Genomic DNA, 22,154 nt, shown 5'->3' on the forward strand with positions numbered 1-22,154 from the left:
TTTATAGTCTACAATGTGTCACTGGAGAAGTGACATCTATGGCATCAGAAGAAAACATCACATTGCCAGTAGATCCACAGTTATTTGTATTTGAGCAGCATAATGCCAATTATTAATTATGAATTAAGTGTTTCAATGTATTACTGTTTATAACATGACATGGTCAATAAAAGAAACAAGACAATGTTTTTCTACCACACATTTCACACAAAGACTAATCATAGTGTTTACAAATGATAACTATCTTTGGCATTAAGGGTTTAGTATTTACATAAGAAATCTATTTGTATCCATTCACAAACATCTGTAATTATATCAGACTGAATACATTAAAGAATGTCAAATTCCTTGCATGTGAACATACTGGCCAATAAACAGAATCTGAAATCAACTGCTCTGTAAACACAGTCATTTGTGACTCAGAACACGTCGTATATAAAGTGACTTAAACCTGATTTATGCTTCCGTGACAAAGTGTCATGTGACATGTGTCAATGGATAAATAGAAACAGAAATAATTATGTTGTCACTGAATCATAAATCAGTCTTTACTGAGGGTGACCAAGTTGGCAGAAAACTAAGGGATCCTCCTTTGGATTCAAATTCATTTCTTCAGGTACAACCATGGCTGAAATTGTCAGAGCGACCTTATCACCCCCCCCCCCCTTTCTGTGTTCAGCATCCCTTCTAATGGTCATTAAAAATGACCCCAATGGTCTTTACCAACATCTGTCCACTCTGTACTGTCTGTCTGTCTGTCTGTCTGTCTGTCTGTCTGTCTGTCTACATGCTGTCTCACAGCTACAGTAGACAGACAGTAACCACCTATGTCTGTCTGTCTGTCTGCTGTTTCACATCTACAGTAGATACAGTCAACCTGTCTGTCTGCCTGCTGTCTCACTGCAACAGAAGAACACATCATTATGTCTGTGTTGATCATTATTCAAGGTAAACTGTAATATGAACAATAAACAACACATAAGCAGACCTACAATAACATCATTTTTAATCAACACAGACATGTAGCCTACAGGTACATGATAAAACATAAACAAAGCACTTGTTCAATGCAGAGTCACACTCTTACTGTAAAAGGTCCATGTATGCACGTTCAAATGTAATAAAATATACTGTACAGTATGTGCCCTGGCTCTTTCAGTCCTTCTATATACAAATATATCCGATCCCACAATGTAATAAAATGTACTGTACAGTATGTGCCCTTTCAGTCCTTCAATGTAAAAACAACAAATGTAAAAATGTACAAGATCCCACAATGTAATAAAATAGCAGATCTACAAGCTGACAATTTGTTTTTAAAATGTCTAATATAATGCCATAATCTTTAGAAGATGTCTAATATAATGTCATGCCCAAAATAATAGGTTGAAAGTGGTTAACACAGTATGCAGAGCCACTGATATAGCCTGGTTCCAGACCATAGACCCTGCCCACTCTCTGAGTGAGCTCCTCTTGGTCTGGTGTCATAATGTCAGCCTATGGCTTTTCACGATCGAAGAAATACCTGACAAATCAGAGTCGTAGGTGGGGGTGGTCTAACGACAAGCCAATCAGCGAATATCTGCTAAAACAAGCTGTGCGATGACGTCAGATGTGGGCGGATCCGTCGATCTCTTGTGATTGGTTTAGGGCCATTTCAATCCCCTCCCCCTGGTAATCGCGGACATTGCAGCCAATTTCAGACTGAAGCTCCACGCAGCTTCAGGCTGATAATCAGGCTACCACTGATACAGAATGCTTAACACATCCATAAACTGTGGATGTGATAAACTGGAATGTTACAATTTATGTTGAGTTTTAACTAGTTTTTCAAAGTATTTAATTAACACTAATGTTAGAGCAACAGCTCTGTAGTCTGAGACAGGATAAACATTTTCTTTTGTAAAGCCACAATACGTTTTCTTAAAGCACTTGGACCCACACAGAGTGACAATGACAGGTTGAAATGTGTGTAAAAACATTTGACAGTTTACTAGAGCTGTGTTAGCTTGTTGAGTGACAGCTCTACAAGGTTCTGTGCATCATGTTCTGCTGGTTCTGAATCACACTCAGAGCGGAGATAGAACCTGTTCTACAAGGTTCTGTGCATCATGTTCTGCTGGTTCTGAATCACACTCAGAGCGGAGATAGAACCTGTTCTACAAGGTTCTGTGCATCATGTTCTGCTGGTTCTGAATCACACTCAGAGCGGAGATAGAACCTGTTCTACAAGGTTCTGTGCATCATGTTCTGCTGGTTCTGAATCACACTCAGAGCGGAGATGAAGCAGCGGAGATGGCAGTGAAGCTGTGGTGATGTTCATAGAACCACCTGCTTTGGGTTTGTAGTCAGTTATCACTTGTAGTCACTGCCACATGAACCTGGAATCCCTGCCGACTGCCGTTGTGATGATATTCTATTTTATCACGTTATTATCTTTTCTTTCTTCTTCTTTTTTTACCTATCGCATCCCGTGGGGAAACAGCTTCACCCAGCTTCACCCAGCTGAGTGCTGCCCACAGAGGAGCGCGGAGGGGAGAGCAGTTAGGGGTTAAGCTTCTTGCTCAGGGACACTTCACATTGCTGAGAGCTGGAATCGTACCTGGGACCTCCGGAGTCCTAAGCGAGCTCACTAACCATTCAGCTATGGCTGCAGTTAATAGAATGTGTTCCACCACCAGTGAAATGGACTGGGAGTTTACTTCCACATCAGTGCATCATGAGTTCCGTTCATCAGGAAACTTAATCCCCCACATGTTACCTTGCTGGTTGTTTCACACAAGTGTTCTAGTCATTGCAGAGAGAAGCCATCAGGTTGTACGTCCAGGAGGTTAGAGGTCAGTGAGGTTGTATGGATCTGTCCAGGAGGTGAGAGTTCAACCTGGGTTTCAGCTCCCATTGGGAGATAATACAGCAAGATTATCTGCCCTGATCTTCTTCTGGAATTTGAATACAAACACAAAGTAAAAGCATGTCACACAGAATTCCAACAAACTGGACTGAAAGAGGGATTTATAAGTTGTTGGTTCTTACCCAGATCTTCAACCAGAAAGGATTCATACTGTTGCAGAGCATTGTAGAATGCTGACATGGCTCTTTTTCCTTTAGGATGCACAGCATCAAACATTATTCTCATTTGTTCTTCACTGGTCTTTGCTTCCCTGATGCAGTCGTAGGTCCCCTTTGAGAAAATGCGTTTGTCAAGAAGGTCATCTGCTAGACACGGAACCTCTCTGACGCGCTGAATTAGAGCAAGCCTGTTCTTCTCCACAAATTCAGCTTTCCTGTCTGTCAAAGGAAAGGTCAGACTATTATAACACTTGACTTCTGCCCTCAGAAAACTAGAGGTGTGCTGAACTTGGAAGCCCTCAAACATTCATTATCTCATTATCCATTTAATTATTCTGTAGTAGTAAGTTTGAGGTTCAAATGTACAGCTCAGAGACGAGTACCTGTAGTTTGGCTAATCCGAGGTTCAGCTGATGCACCTGAGAGAAAACAAGAATCAGTTGATACTGTAACAGAAATGACTTTCATGTTCATGATGTTAAAAAAACAAGCAGCCGCTTCTAAAGCCGCACTATGCATCAAACACTAGACATAATATTCAATGAACTGATTCACTAAATCACATCATATGGGAAGAGTCTGAAACTCTGATCAATTCAATACATTTGTCTTCGGTTGATAACTCAACTTGCCTGATGAAGACCCTGTTGTCCAATCACAGTGGAGGAGGGGCGGGACAAACACCTCATTGTCACTCTGCCTATGCCTACTCATATGTGTGGTGCCGTCTAAACTCAATGTAAGAACTACAACTGAGTGGAAACAATTCTGAAATTGTTTCCAAAGCAGTGGGCGTACCTGTAGATTTGTCAGTGTTGGACACAGGGGACAGGGGACATGGAGGACAATCTCAGAGACCAAGGACTCAACCCCTCCCATGCAGCTGGATCCTGGACTTCCTGACATATAGACCCCTGGTGGTGTGTAATCGCACCATCACCTCTTCCACACTGATCATTAAAACTGTCCCTACCCTGGTACAGGAGTCACGATACGGTATGGATCCCGAATGATATGGTGTACACATTTTTCATGTCCTCTCCGCCCTCCTTCTCCTGCTTTCTCCCTCTACATTGCTGAAGGATTTTCCAGAATGTACGGCAGAGCTCAGCGCAATACAAACCCAGACATTTGATTTAAACAAACAAGTGAAAGCACAATCAAACTAAATATTGCAGTATGCCTGTCATATGAACGATAAGGGCATCACCGATATGTATCCCACCGATATGTATCCCAATATTCAATATTTTGAGCAATATTCAATATTTTGTACTGTATGTGAGGAGGAACTATGTTCATAAATGAGCTGCCATGCCAATGATGACTGGAGGATTGTTCTTTTTTTTATACATTAATTAATGAATCTAACGAGTAAGGAAATGTAAACTCACCTGGCTGATGTAGGAGAGCATGTCTCTTACTGGTGATTCCTTCATCTGATGCATCAGTTCTCTGTTTTCTGACTGTAAGAGAGATGCAAATCATATCGTCATGTTCTACAATGCTGAGAAGCCTGATCAAAATAATAATAGTATGAAATTGTAAATCAAATTATCACACTTACACGTTTTCCTTTTGCTCAAGCCCTGCTGAAAATGGCCAAATTGTTGTAGTATGCTGGGCGTTTTCTCTGTGCTGCCTATCAAGTCATCTGACACAAGAACAACAGATAAGTCTCATCATTCAGAAATACACTGCAAAGTTACAAACATTATGATCAAGCACAAATAAACACAAACATTTAAGTAGACAGGTGACTGTGTGTGTGTGTGTGTGTGTGTGCGTGCGTGCGTGCGTGCGTGCGTGCGTGCGTGCGTGCGTGCGTGCGTGTACACATACATAGTACATACGAACATTCAAGTAGGTACCTTGTCGAATGGTTGCAGTCCATGCAGTATCATCAGAACCACTCACTTTAAGACTTAATTTGAATGGAGGTGGCTGCTTATAGTATGCTTCAAAGAAACCTCTGAACTCAGTTGATTTCAGGGTGAATGGCAAGTACTGCACAGAAACATAACATTAATAATTAACTTATATCACACATTCATAATAAATACATACAACATGTTCATAGCTACACCTATCTACACAAACACACCTCAGGATCAATTTCCCCACTTGGCTCACTCATCAGATGGTAGTTCCCATCTCCCAGTCGACATGAGGTGTTCTTGTCAACCGCACTGAAACGTCCCTTCTTCAACTTCTTCTTGATGTCCTGCCACACACAACAGGTGGACAAGGTGATGACAACAGGAGAGAAGGAGGGAAGGGAAGAAAATAGGGAACGGGGAAAAAAGGTCACTTCTTTCCAGACAATTAGAAGTTATATTGACAGTTTGTCAATAATATTGAAGACCATGATACAGTTTTAGTCAAAATAAGAACACACTGATGTGATTTGACTAGTCAATAATTATTCAGAGCACAGGTGAAATAAAGTCATGTCATCTAAATAATGATGACAGCTTGATCACTCACTACAATTGCTAGAAATAAAATGAGCTATGTGCTTGTAGATCTGCTAATTATTCTTTTTATTGAAACATCTGGAATAATCTTGGGGGTCTATGGGGGTCCCGGGCACAAAATATTTAGAGAAGGGGGTCTGCAGCTAAATACACATTTGGGGGTCCTCGACATGAAAAGGTTTGGGAACAACTGGTGTCGGTTACCCACACAGCGTGTCTGGCAAAAGTGTCCTCCTTTCTGAGGTCCTGCTGGTGGCCTACTGGCTGCTAGATTGCTACCAAAGAAGAGTCATGTCTGATGAGTCAAAACCAAAGCTGGACTGATTCTTTGTGGACCGATAACCCTCATGTAGAATAGAGGTAGTACTGTGACTTCACACAATATAGGCAGGATAGAGGGAATACACAGTTTGTTATTGTTTACAGGTAGATCTGAGGATGATATATGCATTATGCATCTTTTCACTTTTCAGTGAGCTCCTTTGCAATCTATCCTTCAGGAGCTCTAAAGGGTTATTATTTTTGAAAAGTAAACAAATATTGTGATAATGTGTCACATGATTATCATTATGCAAAAATGTGTGTCTCTATCTTGGTGGTCTTCTCACTTTAATATGTGATGAGTTGCAGCTGGCGAGGAAGATGCGGAAAGTGTGAGCTTCGATAATACCCAGAACCTTGTAGATCAGCACCGTTCCATGGTGTTCATCCTTCTGTGTGTCCCGGACGATGGGACCCACAGGAGACAGGGAGGACACTGACCACTTTAGATGACTACCAGAGTACTGGACTCTCTCAACGACGGGATCCTTGCCAGTGACGTGTAGGACAGCAAATTCCTTCTCTTTTTCCTGGCCTGCAGGTGAAGACAATGAGGAGGAAGGATGGAGAGACAGTTTTATAGTAGCCTGAGGCAACGAGCTCAATCGATGGTCTTGAAGGGCGGATCCAAACCCAGCCGCCCGGATTCGTGCAGGGCTTCCTATTGCTTCACCAATCTATGTCCCCGCCTCCCCTCCCCTCCCCCCCCCCCCCCGGCCTGTGCACGGAGCACGCTGACGTCACCAAATTTAGAGCGACGCCCCTCTGCACTCTGATTGGTTAGGAGATAACAAGGTCCTAAGACCATCGTTCCTGCATGGCTCCCCCAGGCTTTTTTTCGTTTGTAACAAAAAAAAAGCATGGGTTTCCGAGGCTAGTTTTATAGAGACAACAAGACAAAATGCATGGAAGCCAAAAAGAGCAGAAGACAGACAATAGTGTAACAGAAATATCACTGTATGATACTGTTATTTGGACATATTGTAAAATGATATTATACATGGAGGATGTGTAGTTGTACAGTCAATAATAAATATGTCAGAGGCAGCATATCTTCTCACCAGCCAGGCACAGGGAGTGGGGGAACTGGATGGTCTTGAGGGCAGATGCATCCTTGGTGACTGTCTGTACGTTGAATATGGGACCAGCAATCGTCCAGGGGTTCTGGACGAATTTGTTGAACTTGGACCAGGACAGGATGGAATAACTCACCAGAACTCGCTCCGACGCCTCAAATATCAAGCCTGTTGATGCACACTCATATGTCCCCTGTCCTTCCAGCTGAGCTCTAAAGAATGCACACGCACACACACACACACACACACACACACACACACACACACACACGCACACAAGCTAAAATCAAAGTCTTACAGTAGTAAGTCTTACAGTAATAAGGAATATAATGAAACCAGATAAGCAGATGATGTCAAAGTGATGTCCAGACTCACTGTAAGCGTCCTCTGGAAAGTTTCTCAGGAATGACCATCTCATCTCCGTAGCTCTACCAAGTAAACACACACACACACACACACACACACACACACACACACACACACACACACACACACACACACACACACACACACACACACACACACACACACACACACACACACACACACACAGACAGGAGATCACCAACAACCACTGGCTACATAGTATATGAAGAAGAGTGTCTGCCAGTTGAATGTCTGGCAGACACTCTTGCCACGGGGGCACCAAAATGAGCCAAGCCGATTATCATTATAACTAAATTATTAGTTATTTTCATTTAAATGTAATGTATATTAAAAACACAACCACGCTGCCTAAATAATAACGAGTCACAACCTGCGTGTGTCTTCAAGTTGCATGAGGATCAGAGCTGAAGCGGCCCCTCCTCCCCGCCCGGTCTGGCAGTGAGTTAAAGTGTTTTTATTTTAGCACCAACATTAGGACAAATTAAACGGTGAAAGTAAGCGATCTGCATGCTGAAACGCGTTGCGATGCGACACGTGGATCATTGTTAATATTTAGTTGTTTTTTTTGTACTATTATTCTTTGAAACACACATACGGATATTTCGGGGCGTGGCCGAATTACAGGAGACAGATGTCATTCTGTCTGTAACCTTGTTGTTTCAATTCGACTCCTGGAATTCAATAATATTGTTAGTTAGAAGAAATTGTTTTGAGAACATACAGGAAACTTGGTTGCCAAGGAAACGAAGCAAAGATGGCCACCGCTTAAGACGATGTTTAAAACCCAATTCCATTCTGTGGCTCATCAGAGAGCTCTTAGCCTAGAAATCATCTACTACTGTAACCTCGTCCTCTCTCTTGAATACAGTAATAATACAGGGAAATAAGAAACATATTTATCAACAGCTATGGTGATGTATTGTAGTGCAGGTAATTGCAACAAGCATCGATCTTGTGAAAATTTTAAACAGGATCGACAAATATTCTGGACTTTCCGTGATTCTGCCAATAATCATATTATTTGAGACACATCCGAGTTTTTGCCGGGTCAAACAAGGGAATCACGTGACGTTGATCCCCTTCCACTATTCGCTGATACTAGGACATGACGTATACTGTATGTGTAGGCAGAATAATTGTGTAGTTGTGTGAATGCCCGCTGGGCTCTTCTCTGGTCTTGTGTTTTTTGTGTATTCCACTATTCCCCCCGCATTGCAGAAAGCAACAGGCAAAAGAAACAGTAACGATTTAAGCACCGCACAGCGTATTCCCTCCATGCCGCGACACATGTTACATGTCATGCGTGTGCACGACAATGAGCTTGATGCATGGTCGTGTCTGGTCTGGAGCAAACTGACCTGCTGGACATGTTGGCATTTTTCACAGCATGATCTGAAGTATCTCTGATCTGGAGAGACAAAGAAATGATAGTTTCACATATTTACACAATATTGGTGAGTTGTAGATTCAGTCATTCATTAATTCATTAATTCATTCATCTCTCACCTACCATCATCATAATCATCCAGATCGAGTTTCTTCAGCTCTGCAGGAAAGACATTAAAGAGGAAACATTGAATTATGTGTAATCATTCATGTTGTATTCACACCAACACCCACAGTTCATTGTAGTGTTAAATGTTTTACCTTCCTCTCCACTTTTTATCTTCATCATCTTCATCATGTTCATGCAGTTTTCTGTACAGAGTAAAGACAGAGGACAGTTAGTGGATCAGAGGCAGCTTGGAGGTTTACAGTGTAAGAGATGAATATGATCCATGTCTCTCACCAGAATCCTCATCCTCCTCTTCTTCCTCTGATGAGCTGTTTTCAGACAAATCCTAAAAATTATGATGAGAAATCATAAAACACAACTTTCATCAGGATTCAGGCAGTCTAAGAAATTAACATTCTGAATGTAACAGGATCTTTTAAGTGACTTAATCTATGATCCACGTACACATATTCTACCGATTATTGATTCTACAGTAACTCATTTAAGATGTCCATTATCCAAGGACAGATATGTGATTGGTCTTTTATGGACATACAGGGTGCAGTGGGTACCAGGCACCCATGACCAACAAATGACATGAATAAACATAACATAAATCAGTGTTCTGAAAATGACCATGTGCGACCATGTGAGAGCGGATACTTCGAGTGGCGGGTTTTAGGGCGTTCTTTAGGGAGTTCTTTGAGATCAGTCCTGAAAGAGATGAGGAGCCAGTGAAGTGAACTGGGTGTAAAAGGGTCGTATTTTTGCACTCATCAGGATCCTAGCATAACTCTTTTGAATGTACTGGAGCCTCTGTAGGCTCTTGCAGGTGAGTAGTTTATTGCAGTAATCCAGCCTGGAGGAGACAAAGACGGGCACAAGTTTCTCAGCATCTGGCAGGGTGAGTGTGGAGAGAAGTTTGGAGATGTTCCTGAGGTGAAAGAAGGAGGTCTTACACAGATGTATAATGTGTGCCTCAAGGTTGAGTTGCGGCTCCATTTTCACACCCAGGTTGGTGACTGTGGATGAGAGGGGAAGATTGTGACCGGAGAACGAGATGCTGGTTATGGGGCATGATTGGATCTGGTGGGGGGTGCCAATTAGGATGGCTTCGGTTTTTGGAGCTGTTTAGTTGAAGGAAGTCGAGGTTCATCAACACCTTTGTCTCCTCCAGGCAGCTGGTTAGTGTCCAATGGGGTGAAGGCGGTTGAGGAGGATGTCATGGTGAACAGTGTCAAATGGTGCAGTCAGATCAAGCAGGAAGAGGAGTGAAGGGGAGCCATCATCAGCTGCCATCAGCAGGTCGTTAGTGACCCTCACGAGGGCTGTTTCCGTACTATGGTCTGAACGGAAACCGGACTGAAACTTCTCAGCGATGTTGTTGATGCAAAGATGGTCCTGAAGTTGTGCAACCACCACTTCTTCCAGAACTTTGGAGAGGAAAGGGAGGTTTGAAATGGGCCTGTAGTTGGCAAGATTATCTGGGTCTAATGTGTGTTTTTGGCACCCCCCAACCCTGCGCTGTGATTGGCCACCAGTGTACCCCCCTAACCCTGCACCGTGATTGGCCAATCACAGTCTATTCAGTACTGTGATTGGCTAGTGAAACATGACACATGTGCATAGCCCTATAAATAGGACTATGCACTTAAAAAAAAAACATTTATGGGTTTTTTTAAGTTAGGGGTGTACAATGGTTGGTCCACAATATTACTTTTCTTTAAGTGAACTTCCATCACTGTGATGACCACTGTGACCACACCGCCCACTTCACACTGGGTGTGATTATTTTTTTCTTTTAGATATATTTTGTTGGCTTTTCCTGCATTTAATGATAGGAAGGAAGTATTCTGACAGGAAATGGGGAGAGAGATGGGGGGGTGACACACAGCAAAGGTCGTCGGGATCGGGATTACCAGCGTATGTGGTATGCGCCTGGACCGCTAGGTGGGTGGGTTTTTTGGGGGGAAAGCTGGAGATGTGGAGGGGCTGGAGAGCTGGGAGTGGATGGTGTCTACTTTTGTTAAACACTAATGTGATGTTATGAGACGTTTGTTGGATGTGATTTTTATAACATGAATGGTATTTTAGGTTTTGGAAATATCATTCAATTATATGATTATTTTTGCTCTTGTGTGTTTTTCTCTAATTTCATCTCCTCTCTTCTCTTGTCGAGGGAGATTCTAGGAGTCCTACTGGAATAATGACTTGGGAATTCATTACATAATTCAGATTATGTAAATCTTGAGTTGTATTATTAACATGTTAATGTATGGAATCCAACCTAGGCATCTGTACTAACACACAAGGTGCAAATATTTGCCTAAACTAAAATGTCATCTATGAAACCTCTTCATCTCTCACACTCGTCATCACTTCAGTGTCTGCCTGGGTAGGAACTTCACTCATGGTCCCATATCCTGAAGAGGACGCAGCATATTTATCCAGCCAATCAGAGACCTTCTTGTCAGGTGACCAGTGGGATAAACTTCCTGTCTCAGATGGTGTTTCACCTCCCACTGGAACATAAGACAACAAGACGACACAACATTTACAATAATAATAATAAGAAAGAACTGACACTGATTATTATTATTATTATTATTATTATTATTATTATTATTATTATTATTATTATTATTACCCTTATTATTATTATTATTATTATTATTATTATTATTATTACCCTTATTATTATTATTATTATTATTATTATTATTACCCTTATTATTAATTATGTAACACTGTTTTAATTTGGAATGTTAAACGTTATTCATCTTGTACAGTAACTATGTTACATATTGTAAATGCTGTCACAGTAATAGTAACACAGTAACATTGGTTTAGAACAATGGTTCTCAAAAATAGCAGATCTACAAGCTCACAGCACGTCACTTCGTGCCACGCTGCAAGCTTGTACATCTGCTATTTTTGAACATTTTTGAAAAATATGGAAAATGTTTAGAACATTTTCAATCTTTTTTAAAACAAGTCTTCTCTTCTGGGGGTCCCTGGCACAAAACAGTTTCAGATGGGGGGTCCACGGCCATGTATATATCAATTTGGGGGTCCTTGACACGAAAACATTTGAGAAGTACTGATTTAGAAGGCATTTATAGAATGGGCTTCAGGCAGGGCTGCCAACACTACTGGATCCTGCAGGATTCTCCTGGTTTTTGACCACGCCTCCTGACACTCTCCTCAGGTCTTAAGTGGTTAAAGGACGACTTCACCCATTTTCAACCTATAATTGGTCCTCACTAATGCTCATGATAATATGGTGGCACTTTGTTTCTACTCAGTTTGTGTCTCAGAAGAGTTATGTGGACAGTTCAGGAACCCACCTACCAGTGACATCATCGTTAGGCAGGTTTTTTTTTTTTTAAACAAGATTTTTAAAATATATTAAAGCGAGAACAATAGCTTCTATTATAGCATGCTAACTTTCCAGCAATAGAAAACCTGCAGTTTCTATTGGCTTGGATTCCCCATCGATGATGTCACTGGTAGGTGGGTTTCTGAACTGTCCACAGCCCTCCTCTGAGACACAGAGTGAATAGACACAAATAGTAACTTATTATAATGAGCATTAGTGAGGAGCAATTGTATGAAGATATGTTGAAATGGGTGAAGTCGTCCTTTAAGTAACACTGTTTTAATTTAAATGTTAAACTCTATTCCTCCAGTACAGTCAGTATGTTAAAATAAATGCTGTAATAATAGTGTGAATGATATTAGAAACAGGAAACTAACCTGCAACCTGCATTACACCTTCATTACTGAATCCACCAGGGAGGCTTACTAGTGATGCTGTTACACTGGACACATCACTCTGTATGTAGAACAAAGAAGACATTAACATGTTACAATCACACCATAAATGTTATTAACTATCATTGTATCATCAATAAGCATTATGTCTGGATTATGGATAAAATGACATGCTAAAATGTACAATAAATACATTTAGAAGGAATGATCAATAGGCTGCCCTGAACCAGAGGTGTTGGAAATATAAATTGACTGTACGTGTTGTCTGTTATTATACATGTTTTTTGGAAAGGAGAAGAGTGTGTAAAGTCATAGTCTATCAAAGGTGTAGCTTTTGTCCCAAAGGACAGTCAATTCTTAATGAACAGATTCCCTATGAAACTGGACATAATGAATACATGTCAATATTATGTGAGCATAATAACTTCCTTAGAAAGTTCTACTGTATATCAGAGATAGATGAATGTTAGACAAACCCTCAGACAGGTCATTAGTATTGAGTGTCTGTGTCACCACAAACTACAACTGACTCTCTCATCTCCTCTCTCTTCTTTATTTCTTCTTCTTGTCTGTTCCATTCTGATTCAATTTATTTTTATTTAGTTTTGTATTTGATATTTTCTTATCTCTGTACTCTTATCTGTACCTGTCTTGTGTGTTACACTTACAGCTGTTGCTGCTACAACATCTGAATTCCGCCACAGGGATTAATACATTATCATTATCATTCTTCAGCAGTAAATGTTTTCATTCTTTTCAGTCTTTCAAACAGTGTCATGTGTCTCGTCTCATGTCCCACCTTGAAGTGTCCTGTGTCTCTGACAGAGCTGTCTTCTCTGGAGACTGAAGGTTCAAAGTGTCCTCTGTTCCTCGTCACCATGTCTTCTGTTTTCTCCATCAGCTCTGTCACTCCCGAAATGTCCCACTTGATACCATCTAGAACATGGTACCTGTAGGCACATTTCTCCAGGATCCACCTCAGAGGTTCTCCTTCAGACTCTATGTACTCCTCAACACGTCTCCCTCCCAGCCACCATCCATACATGAACAGAACCAGAGTGTGTCTCCAGACTCTGTCCCCCAGCAGCTCCATGTGTTCCTCCACTGATCTCTTGTCAGCTTCAGAGAAACTGGAGCTGACATCAACAGTCACCAGGACAGCGTGGGGTCCAGGAGAACACAGAGTCACACCGTGTAGAAGGACGTCTTTGGTCTTCTGTGATGGAGGTGTAGTCAACCAGTCTGGACAGATCACCACACTCACATTTCTGTCAGCAACTAGACTCTGTTGTCTGACACATTGTGTCAGTTTCGTCTGGGTTTTAAACTCCTGGAATATGAGGTTTACTGTATGTTAGTCATAAAATGCAAAACCTTCATTCTATTCTGTCCTCAATGAATACATGAATATATTACTAATGATAATCCAGTAATATGATTGTAAATGGACCATTCTGCATAATGACTTACTTTTATTTTAGTTTGGTACAGTGACTATATTATTATGACAATACTGTTCTTGGTCTTAAAGGGATAGTTCACCCCAAAAAAGTACTTTCTTTCTGTAGATTAGTCACCCCATGGAGACTTGAATTCATGGATATGTTTTAGTTTTTGTCTCATTCCTAAGACAATAATTTGATGACCAGCGGACCGGTAGGCAGCGGTTCCGGTAGGAGACACAAAGGAGACTCTTTGTGTCTCCTACCGGTCCGCTGGTCATCAAATTATTGTCTTAGGAATGAGACAAAAAACAACACAATATCCATGAATTCAAGTCTCCATGGGGTGACTATTCTACAGAAAGAAACTACTTTTGGGGTGAACTATCCCTTTAAGACCTATTTTATACTTTGGCTAAAGCTCAAAACATGTTGCTATGAGACAGGTTGTGAGCTTGTAGATCTGCTATTTTCAAACAATGCAAGAATAAATGGGGGTGGGGGGGGGTATGAAAAATGATTAAGACACCAGGGTGGAAGTGGTTAAACATTCATGACAGCAGATACTTTCACATTAACATCAGAAAACATTTATATTTGATCTCTTCACTGTTTACTTCTTTCATTATAACATTCATATCATATTACTCACCTTGAATAGAGTTTGTGTAAACACATTGCGCTGCAGAATGCGATTTCCAGCTGAGTTCCTGTCCTCCTGCTCTCCACCAACCAGCATCAATCTAACATCTGATAGACTCTGATGTTCTCCTGACACACACACACACACACACACACACACACACACACACACACACACACACACACACACACACACACACACACACACACACACACACACACACACACACACACACACACACACACACACACACACACACACACACACACACAGTGTAAAGAAGTGGTTCTCAAACGTTTTGGTTCCAAGGATCCCCACATGTATATATTTGGCCACAGACCCCCATCTGAGAATGTTTTGTGCCAGGGACCCCCAGAAGAGGATATTTGTGTTAAAAATGCTAAATTATAGAAATAAAATAAACAGTAAGAAGAAAATAAAGCAGGTGTAGGATACAAGCTCGCAGCGCAGCTGGCGGCGCAGCACGAAGTGACGCGCTGTGAGCTTGTATATCTGCTATTTTTGACTAACCAACGTCTAAAATATGGAAAATGTTGCTGTGGGACCCCCTGGAAACCGCTAAAGGACCCCTGGGGGTCCCCGGACCCCACTTTGAGAACCACTGGTGTAAAGTAACTAAGTACATTTACTCAAGTGCTGTACTTACAGTAAGTACAATTTTGAATTACTTTTACTTTACCTGAGTATTTCCATTTTTGATACTTCATACTTCTACTCCACTACATCTCAGAGGCAAATATTGTACTTTTACTTCACTACAATTATTTTACAGCTTTAGTTACTAGTTACTTTGTTCAAAAATAGCTGATCTACAAGCTCACAATGTGTCGTGTTGCGACACGTTGATCTGCTTAACACTGATGTAAATATTTAGGATTGGATTCAGAGATTGAGTTATATGAATTATTAATAACATAAATTAATTAACATTGAGAATACAAACTGAACATCTATATAATTGACCAAAAGTTGACATAAATAATTATGAGCAGCTGCTTTACTGGTGTTCAGTTATGATGCTTCTTCTCTCAGTTCCTCTAAACTACATTAAGTTTGAATTTGTTTTTTATTTATTGCCCCTTTTTGCACTTTACTGTACTTTTTAAAATAACTAAAATAAATTTACTGTACATTTTAAATTAACTTTTAAAAATTATTGTTAAAACATTTTAAAATAGTGAAAATAGCCGATCTACAAGCTCACAGTGCGTTGCATCGTGACGCATTGTGAGCTTGTAGATCTGATATTTGCACTACTTTTGTGCAAAACTGATGTTTGATGAAGTACAGGGCATTAATTTACAAAAAAAACATATACAAGGTTTCTACCCGACAACAACAATATTACAGGGCTATATAAATCATGTCCTTCATCATCATCATCATCATCATCATCATCATCATCACCACCACCACAAGTGATGTTCTACATTATTGTTAATAATAATTTACCAGCCAAATTGGAAAGACAGACAGACAGACAGACAGACAGACAGACAGACAGACAGACAGACAGACAGACAGACAGACAGACAGACAGACAGACAGACAGACAGACAGACAGACAGACAGACAGACAGACAGACAGACAGACAGACAGATCACCTTTAGAGCTAGCTTTCAGAGTGGTCAGTTTCCTGGTCAGTGTCTGGACATGTTCCTCTATGTTCCTCTTCCTCTCTGACATCTTCTCACAAACATCTCCATCAGCTTCACAGTGTCCACCTCTGTTTCCTGACATCATCTCATCTATCTTCTGCAGCAGCTGTGTGACCTGAGTGTCATCTCTCTTCTCATTGTTGAAGACATGATATCTGTTCCCACATTTGTCAACAAGCCAGCGGAGGTCTTCTCCTTCAGCCTCAATGTGCTGCTCAATGCTTCTGTCTCCCAGACTGTCTCCATGAGTGAACAGTACCATAGAGTGACTCCAGAGACTCTGTGACAGAAGTGTCATGTGTTCCTCTACTGCTACTCTCTGTGCTTTGGTGAATGCTTTATGAAGAGGAACCGTCAGAAGAGCAGCATGTGGTCCAGGACGACAGAGACACACACTGTTCTGGATCTCCAGTTTGTCCATCTCTGAGGTGTCCTGTAGTGGACTGTTGTAGTACCAGCCTGGTGAGTCCACCACTGTCACCTGTCTCCCTGCTACTTTACCCTGTCTCACCTCACACTGCACTGACCTGTGACCTTCCTGACTAACTTTAAAACCACTTCCTGTCAGAATGGTGTTTCCTGCTGAACTCTTCCCAGAGGACTCCTCTCCCAACAACACAATCCTGAGGTCAGTCAGTCCTGTCAGAGAAAACAAGTCCTGTCACACAACAGTGAAAATAGCAGATCTACAATTGTATTTGCAGGTGAAATGTTATTGTTTAAACATGCTAACCCGAGTGTCCCTACTCTTTAACTGCCAGAGTAATAGCGTAATAGTGTAAAAACGAGCGATTTTATCAACCTTTGAAAAATCATGGAATATTTTGTGTGAATGCTATCCGCACGGTGATCCCCTCATTACACACACAGGGGTCTCGTAGAATGGGGGGGAAATGATCCGATCGCGGTAATCCGTTCCATAGTTGTGGCAAGTTGAAAATAGCATGTTTTGCCAAAAATATATAGTGTAAAAAAAAAAGTACACAGGATCCGAGATACAGCATTTTTAAGCAATAAGTTAACCAGGTAGTGAATGGAGCAGCACATCTTTGGATGGCGTTATCTCTGATTCTGTGTGATTTTGTTTTCTTTCTCAAAACTCGTCCAAACTCGTCCTTGGCAGGCAGGGCCATAGCAGAATTTGACAAATTAATTCGTCCATGGCAGGCAATGAGTTAAAAAAAGTTAAAAAAGTTCCACATTATAGTGAAAATAGCAGATCTAAAAGCTCACAACGCGTCTTAACACAACGCGTTGTCAGCTTGTAGATCTGCTATTTTCACTATTTGGCATAAGATGAAGCATAGGGCTTAATCACATGAAACCTAGCATCCCTATCCTGTGGAAATAGCTGATCTACAAGCTCACAACGTGTCGCGTTGCACCGTGTTGTGAGGTTGTAGATCTGCTATTTTCACTCTATTTAAATGTTTTTAAGATAATAATAAAAAAGGAAGTGTTTTGGACATACAGCAACAATATGTTTAAAACATTGTATCTTTGTTCCTCAACCACTAAACCACTTCAACACTATACTTAGTTGAGTGGAGTCCCCCAGGGGACTATACTAGGCCTCCTCCTGTTTTCACTCTATACTAAATTATTAGCACAAAATAGCAGATCTACAACCTCACAACACGGTGCAACGCGACACATTGTGAGCTTGTAGATCAGCTATTTCCCCAGAATAGGGATGCTAGGCTTCATGTGGCCCTATATACTTCATCATCATAAGACAAATAGCAAAAATAACAGATCTATAGCTTATAGATCAGCTATTTTCACTATTTTGGGGATTATAATCCTTTTTTTATAGGGACACCCGGGTTAGCATGTTTAACTCATTAAGACCTGAGGCCGATTCTACAAATGTCTTCTAAACCAGCAGTTCTCAAACTTTTTCATGTCAAGGACCCCTAATGATATGTATTTGGCTGCGGACCCCCATCTGAATTGTTTTGTGCCAAGGACCCCCAGGAGAGAAGATTTGTGTTAAAGAATGTGTCAAACACGTTCAAGATTTTTCAAAAATGTTGAAAAATAGCAGATGTAAAAGCTTGCAGCGCGGCACAAACCCTTTGATATACACTTGGCCGCGGACCCCCATCTGAAAATGTTTTGTGCCAGGGACCCCCAGAGGCAAAGATTTTAGTTCAAAATGTTCGCTTTAAAAAATTGACATATTCGAAGACATGCACACATTTTCAAGATTTTTCAAAAATAGCAGATCTTCAAGCTTGAGCATGTAGATCTGCTATCTTTGAATAGCCAAAGCTAAGTGGTTAAAATGATTGTGATGCTATTTTAACTAATTTTGCTAGGGACCCCCCTGGTACCCCCCCACTGGACCACGGGTGGTCCCCGGACCACTGGTTGAAAACCACTGGCTTAAACAATAACATTTCACCAGCAAATCAAATTAAAACTGAACACAATTTGTTTCTTTGTCAATACAATCTCCTCACATCAGAAAAATGCCATTTAGGTTAAAAATGAGCAAATTGTCACTTAAACAAAACATACCAATGTGTTTTGTAGGTCCAGTTGTTTGTTTCTGAGCGTCTGTCCTCCTTTGTTCTGCTCTTCTTCTGATGGTTCTCTGCTTCTCCTTCAGTCCCTCTGAGACGTGTTCTTCTGTCTCATAGTGACAACCATTACTAGTCACCATCTGATCTATCTTCTCCAGCAGCTTTCTGACCTGACTTCTATCTCCTCTGTCACTAATGTTAAGAACATGGAAGCGACCTTCACATTTCTCAGTGAGAGATCTTAATTGAGGGTCAGATTTAATGAGATCAGTGTTCATGTTGTTTCTATCTACAGTGAACACTATAATAGTGTGTTTCCACACTCTGTCACTGAGGAGAAATCTCACATGCTCCTCTGCTGACATCCATGTTCCTACATATGGGTTGTCCAATCTGATCACTAGGACAAAGGCATGGGGTCCTAGAGGACACAGATTCACACTCTGTTGGATTTCTAACTGAGTCAGTTTTGGGGTCAGATCTAGGGGATCATAAGACACCCATCCTGGAGTGTCTACCACAGTGACCTGTCTGCCTGACACTTCCTCTTGTCTCATGACACTCTGAGATGTTATTCTGTTTGCTTTAAAAACCTTTCTGCCCAGGATGATGTTTCCTACTGAACTCTTTCCACTGGGTCTACCTCCATGTCTTCCCCCGATCAGAACAATTCTCAGGTCTGAGGGGTCACTGTTCTTCCCTGGATGGAAACAGTCAAATAATACTATTATTATTCACACGCACACACACACACACACACACACACACACACACACACACACACACACACACACACACACACACACACACACACACACACACACACACACACACACACACACACACACACACACACACACACACACGCACGCACGGGGGGAGGGACCCTGTTGAACCGTTAGGGTCGGTAGGTAGGATAGATTGACTATGATATCACTTGAAAATGATGATCATAAAGTGGTATTACTTCACAGAGGGACAATGAGTAGCCTATTGGATCATTATCACTATAGGGAATATATTGCTCATTGGAAGCAGAATCACATGATGGCTGTTGTACGTACCACGCTGCAGGCACACACTGTTTATCCTTTTAACATTACATCTGACCAACATAGTCTGAATGGAGTTTAGTTCAGGTATAACCTTGTGCAGTGGTGGGAAAAGTACTCACATTATTTACAAGTAAAAGTATCAATACTGCAACTACAAATACAACTGCAACAAGTAAAAGTCCGGAATTCAACATTTACTTGAGTAAAAGTACAAAAGTATTGGCATCAAAATGTACTTAAAGTACCAAAAGTAGAAATTAGTCATTTTGCAGAATGTCCCATTTCAAGTTTTCAAATGTACCCATCTTAAAAATCTTTTGAAAATAGCAGATCTACAAGCTCAAAATGTGTCGCATCGAAACACGTTTTGAGCTTGTAGATCTGTTATTTTCAAATGGCCAAAATGTATGTAGGGTTGAAGTGGTTAATGTATGTTTTTGTAATAATATTTCAAATCTACAAAGTAAATAGTAACTAAAGTTTTCACATAATTGCAGTGGAGTAAAAGTACAATGTTTGCCTCTGAGGTGTAGTGGAGTAGAAGTAAAAGTATAAAAAATTGGAAATACTCCAGAAAAGTAGAAATACCTCAAACCTTTAATTAAAGGGATACTTCACTTTCGGGCCGGGGACACATTTAAAAAAAATATTAAAAATAAATGAAAAAAGTTATGGAAAATTCATGGCCCCCTCACACATTAGTAGGACACTGCGTGTCGTGAGGGGGCCATGAATTTTCCATAACTTTTTTCATTTATTTTTAATATTTTTTTTAAATGTGTCCCCGGCCCGAAAGTGAAGTATCCCTTTAAGTACTGTACTTGAGTAAATGTACTTAGTTACTTTCCACCACTGATCTTGTGCCTACAGTATGTCCTGTAAGCCCCCTGCTGATTTCTCTAATGATTGAAGCATGTGTGTATTGTGTCACATGTTCATGTGTTTGTTGTTGAAAAGTGAACGTCAAGCCATATGTTTAACATCATACTAGTAGCTACTGTCTATGTGTGTGGAGAGAGTTGTAACAGCAACTTTTACACACCTTTTAACAGACTGATCACCTGACACCATTCCTCTTATAGTCTGTAGTAGTCTGCTCTGCTCTGGATAACAACGTTTAGTGTGTAGGACCTTTATGAACCTGACCTGTGTCCAATGTAGCAACCCTGGTGCTACTAGAGCTCTGATTGGATATTTTACAATGGCTTAAAACGGATTATCACTCACTCAACTGGATGAGTGACATTCATGTGCAACATTTTGGACCTCACGCCCATCCCCCCCCCCCGTGATCTTTGGTAACCCCTAGGGGAACTTTAAGCTACCACGCACACACACACACACACACACACACACACACACACACACACACACACACACACACACACACACACACACACACACACACACACACACACACACACACACACACACACACACACACACACACCTCAGATCTCCATGATTGAATGCATGAAAATGCTTCTATGAAAATAGTCCAACTTGACATTTAATGAATCACATGCTTCATCATTCTATCATAATGTTTTACCTGCTGATGAGCTGCTGGTCTGAATCCCACTCTGCTGTTGGTTCCACCGTTTGATAAGCATTGCAGCCATACTGGAAACACCCTAAATTAATATAAACCACCTACAGTATCATCACATCCTTTAACCTTTATTTAAACAAATGTACAAATGAGGGGCAGGCGGTAACAATACAATAAAACACAACACTCTACACAGCAGAGTCACCAATAAATAACAATAATTGTAAAGAAAGCATGAATCAGTAATGACAAGAAAATACTTTAAACACTCATTCCAGGCAGATGTATTAGATTATCAGATATCTTGTGTATGAAGTTGGCACTTTGGCCTGAAGGTGGCGCCAGAGACAAGGTGATGTGATCACTCAAATGGTTAGGATTCATTATGGAATGTGTTCAGTAGGTTTTATAAGAATGCATCCATTCTTATCTATAAGAGGACATTTGGACCTTCCATATTTTTGGGCCAGAAAAACTATAGCTGTACAAATATCAACATTCCTCAGTCAGTCACTGGATTGAGAGCTGTTATAGTTTATATTATTTTATTTCATTAGTCTAATGTTGAGGAGACATAAAGTGATGGTGAGTCTGATGCTCTGGTACAGTTTGACACACTAGCAGAGAGAACAGTTCATAACTGGATGACTGTACA

General features: G+C 40.8%; 2 protein-coding genes across 2 annotated transcripts in view; both read right to left on the minus strand.

The window, feature by feature from the left end:
* The window catches only part of LOC308105249 (uncharacterized protein), a 319,910-nt gene that overhangs the window by 230,590 nt on the left and 67,166 nt on the right, over positions 1 to 22,154 (minus strand). The window lies entirely within an intron of this gene.
* LOC308105212 (uncharacterized protein) lies at positions 1,642 to 21,569 on the minus strand (the record flags this gene model as incomplete). Its single annotated transcript, XM_080455847.1, has 22 exons — positions 1,642 to 2,939; positions 3,034 to 3,288; positions 3,453 to 3,488; positions 4,464 to 4,535; positions 4,637 to 4,723; positions 4,941 to 5,076; positions 5,174 to 5,293; positions 6,155 to 6,402; positions 6,929 to 7,155; positions 7,319 to 7,371; positions 8,689 to 8,738; positions 8,841 to 8,876; positions 8,978 to 9,028; positions 9,120 to 9,171; positions 11,193 to 11,347; positions 12,582 to 12,660; positions 14,694 to 14,812; positions 16,311 to 17,003; positions 18,888 to 19,119; positions 19,240 to 19,313; positions 19,536 to 19,592; positions 21,500 to 21,569. The coding sequence occupies 22 exons, from the start codon at positions 21,567 to 21,569 to the stop codon at positions 2,920 to 2,922; spliced, it is 2,922 nt and encodes a 973-aa protein (XP_080311973.1). The 3' UTR covers positions 1,642 to 2,919.

Source organism: Gymnoscopelus braueri, assembly GCF_963280865.1.
Source record: "Gymnoscopelus braueri genome assembly, chromosome: 17".
NCBI classification, from domain to species: domain Eukaryota; kingdom Metazoa; phylum Chordata; class Actinopteri; order Myctophiformes; family Myctophidae; genus Gymnoscopelus; species Gymnoscopelus braueri.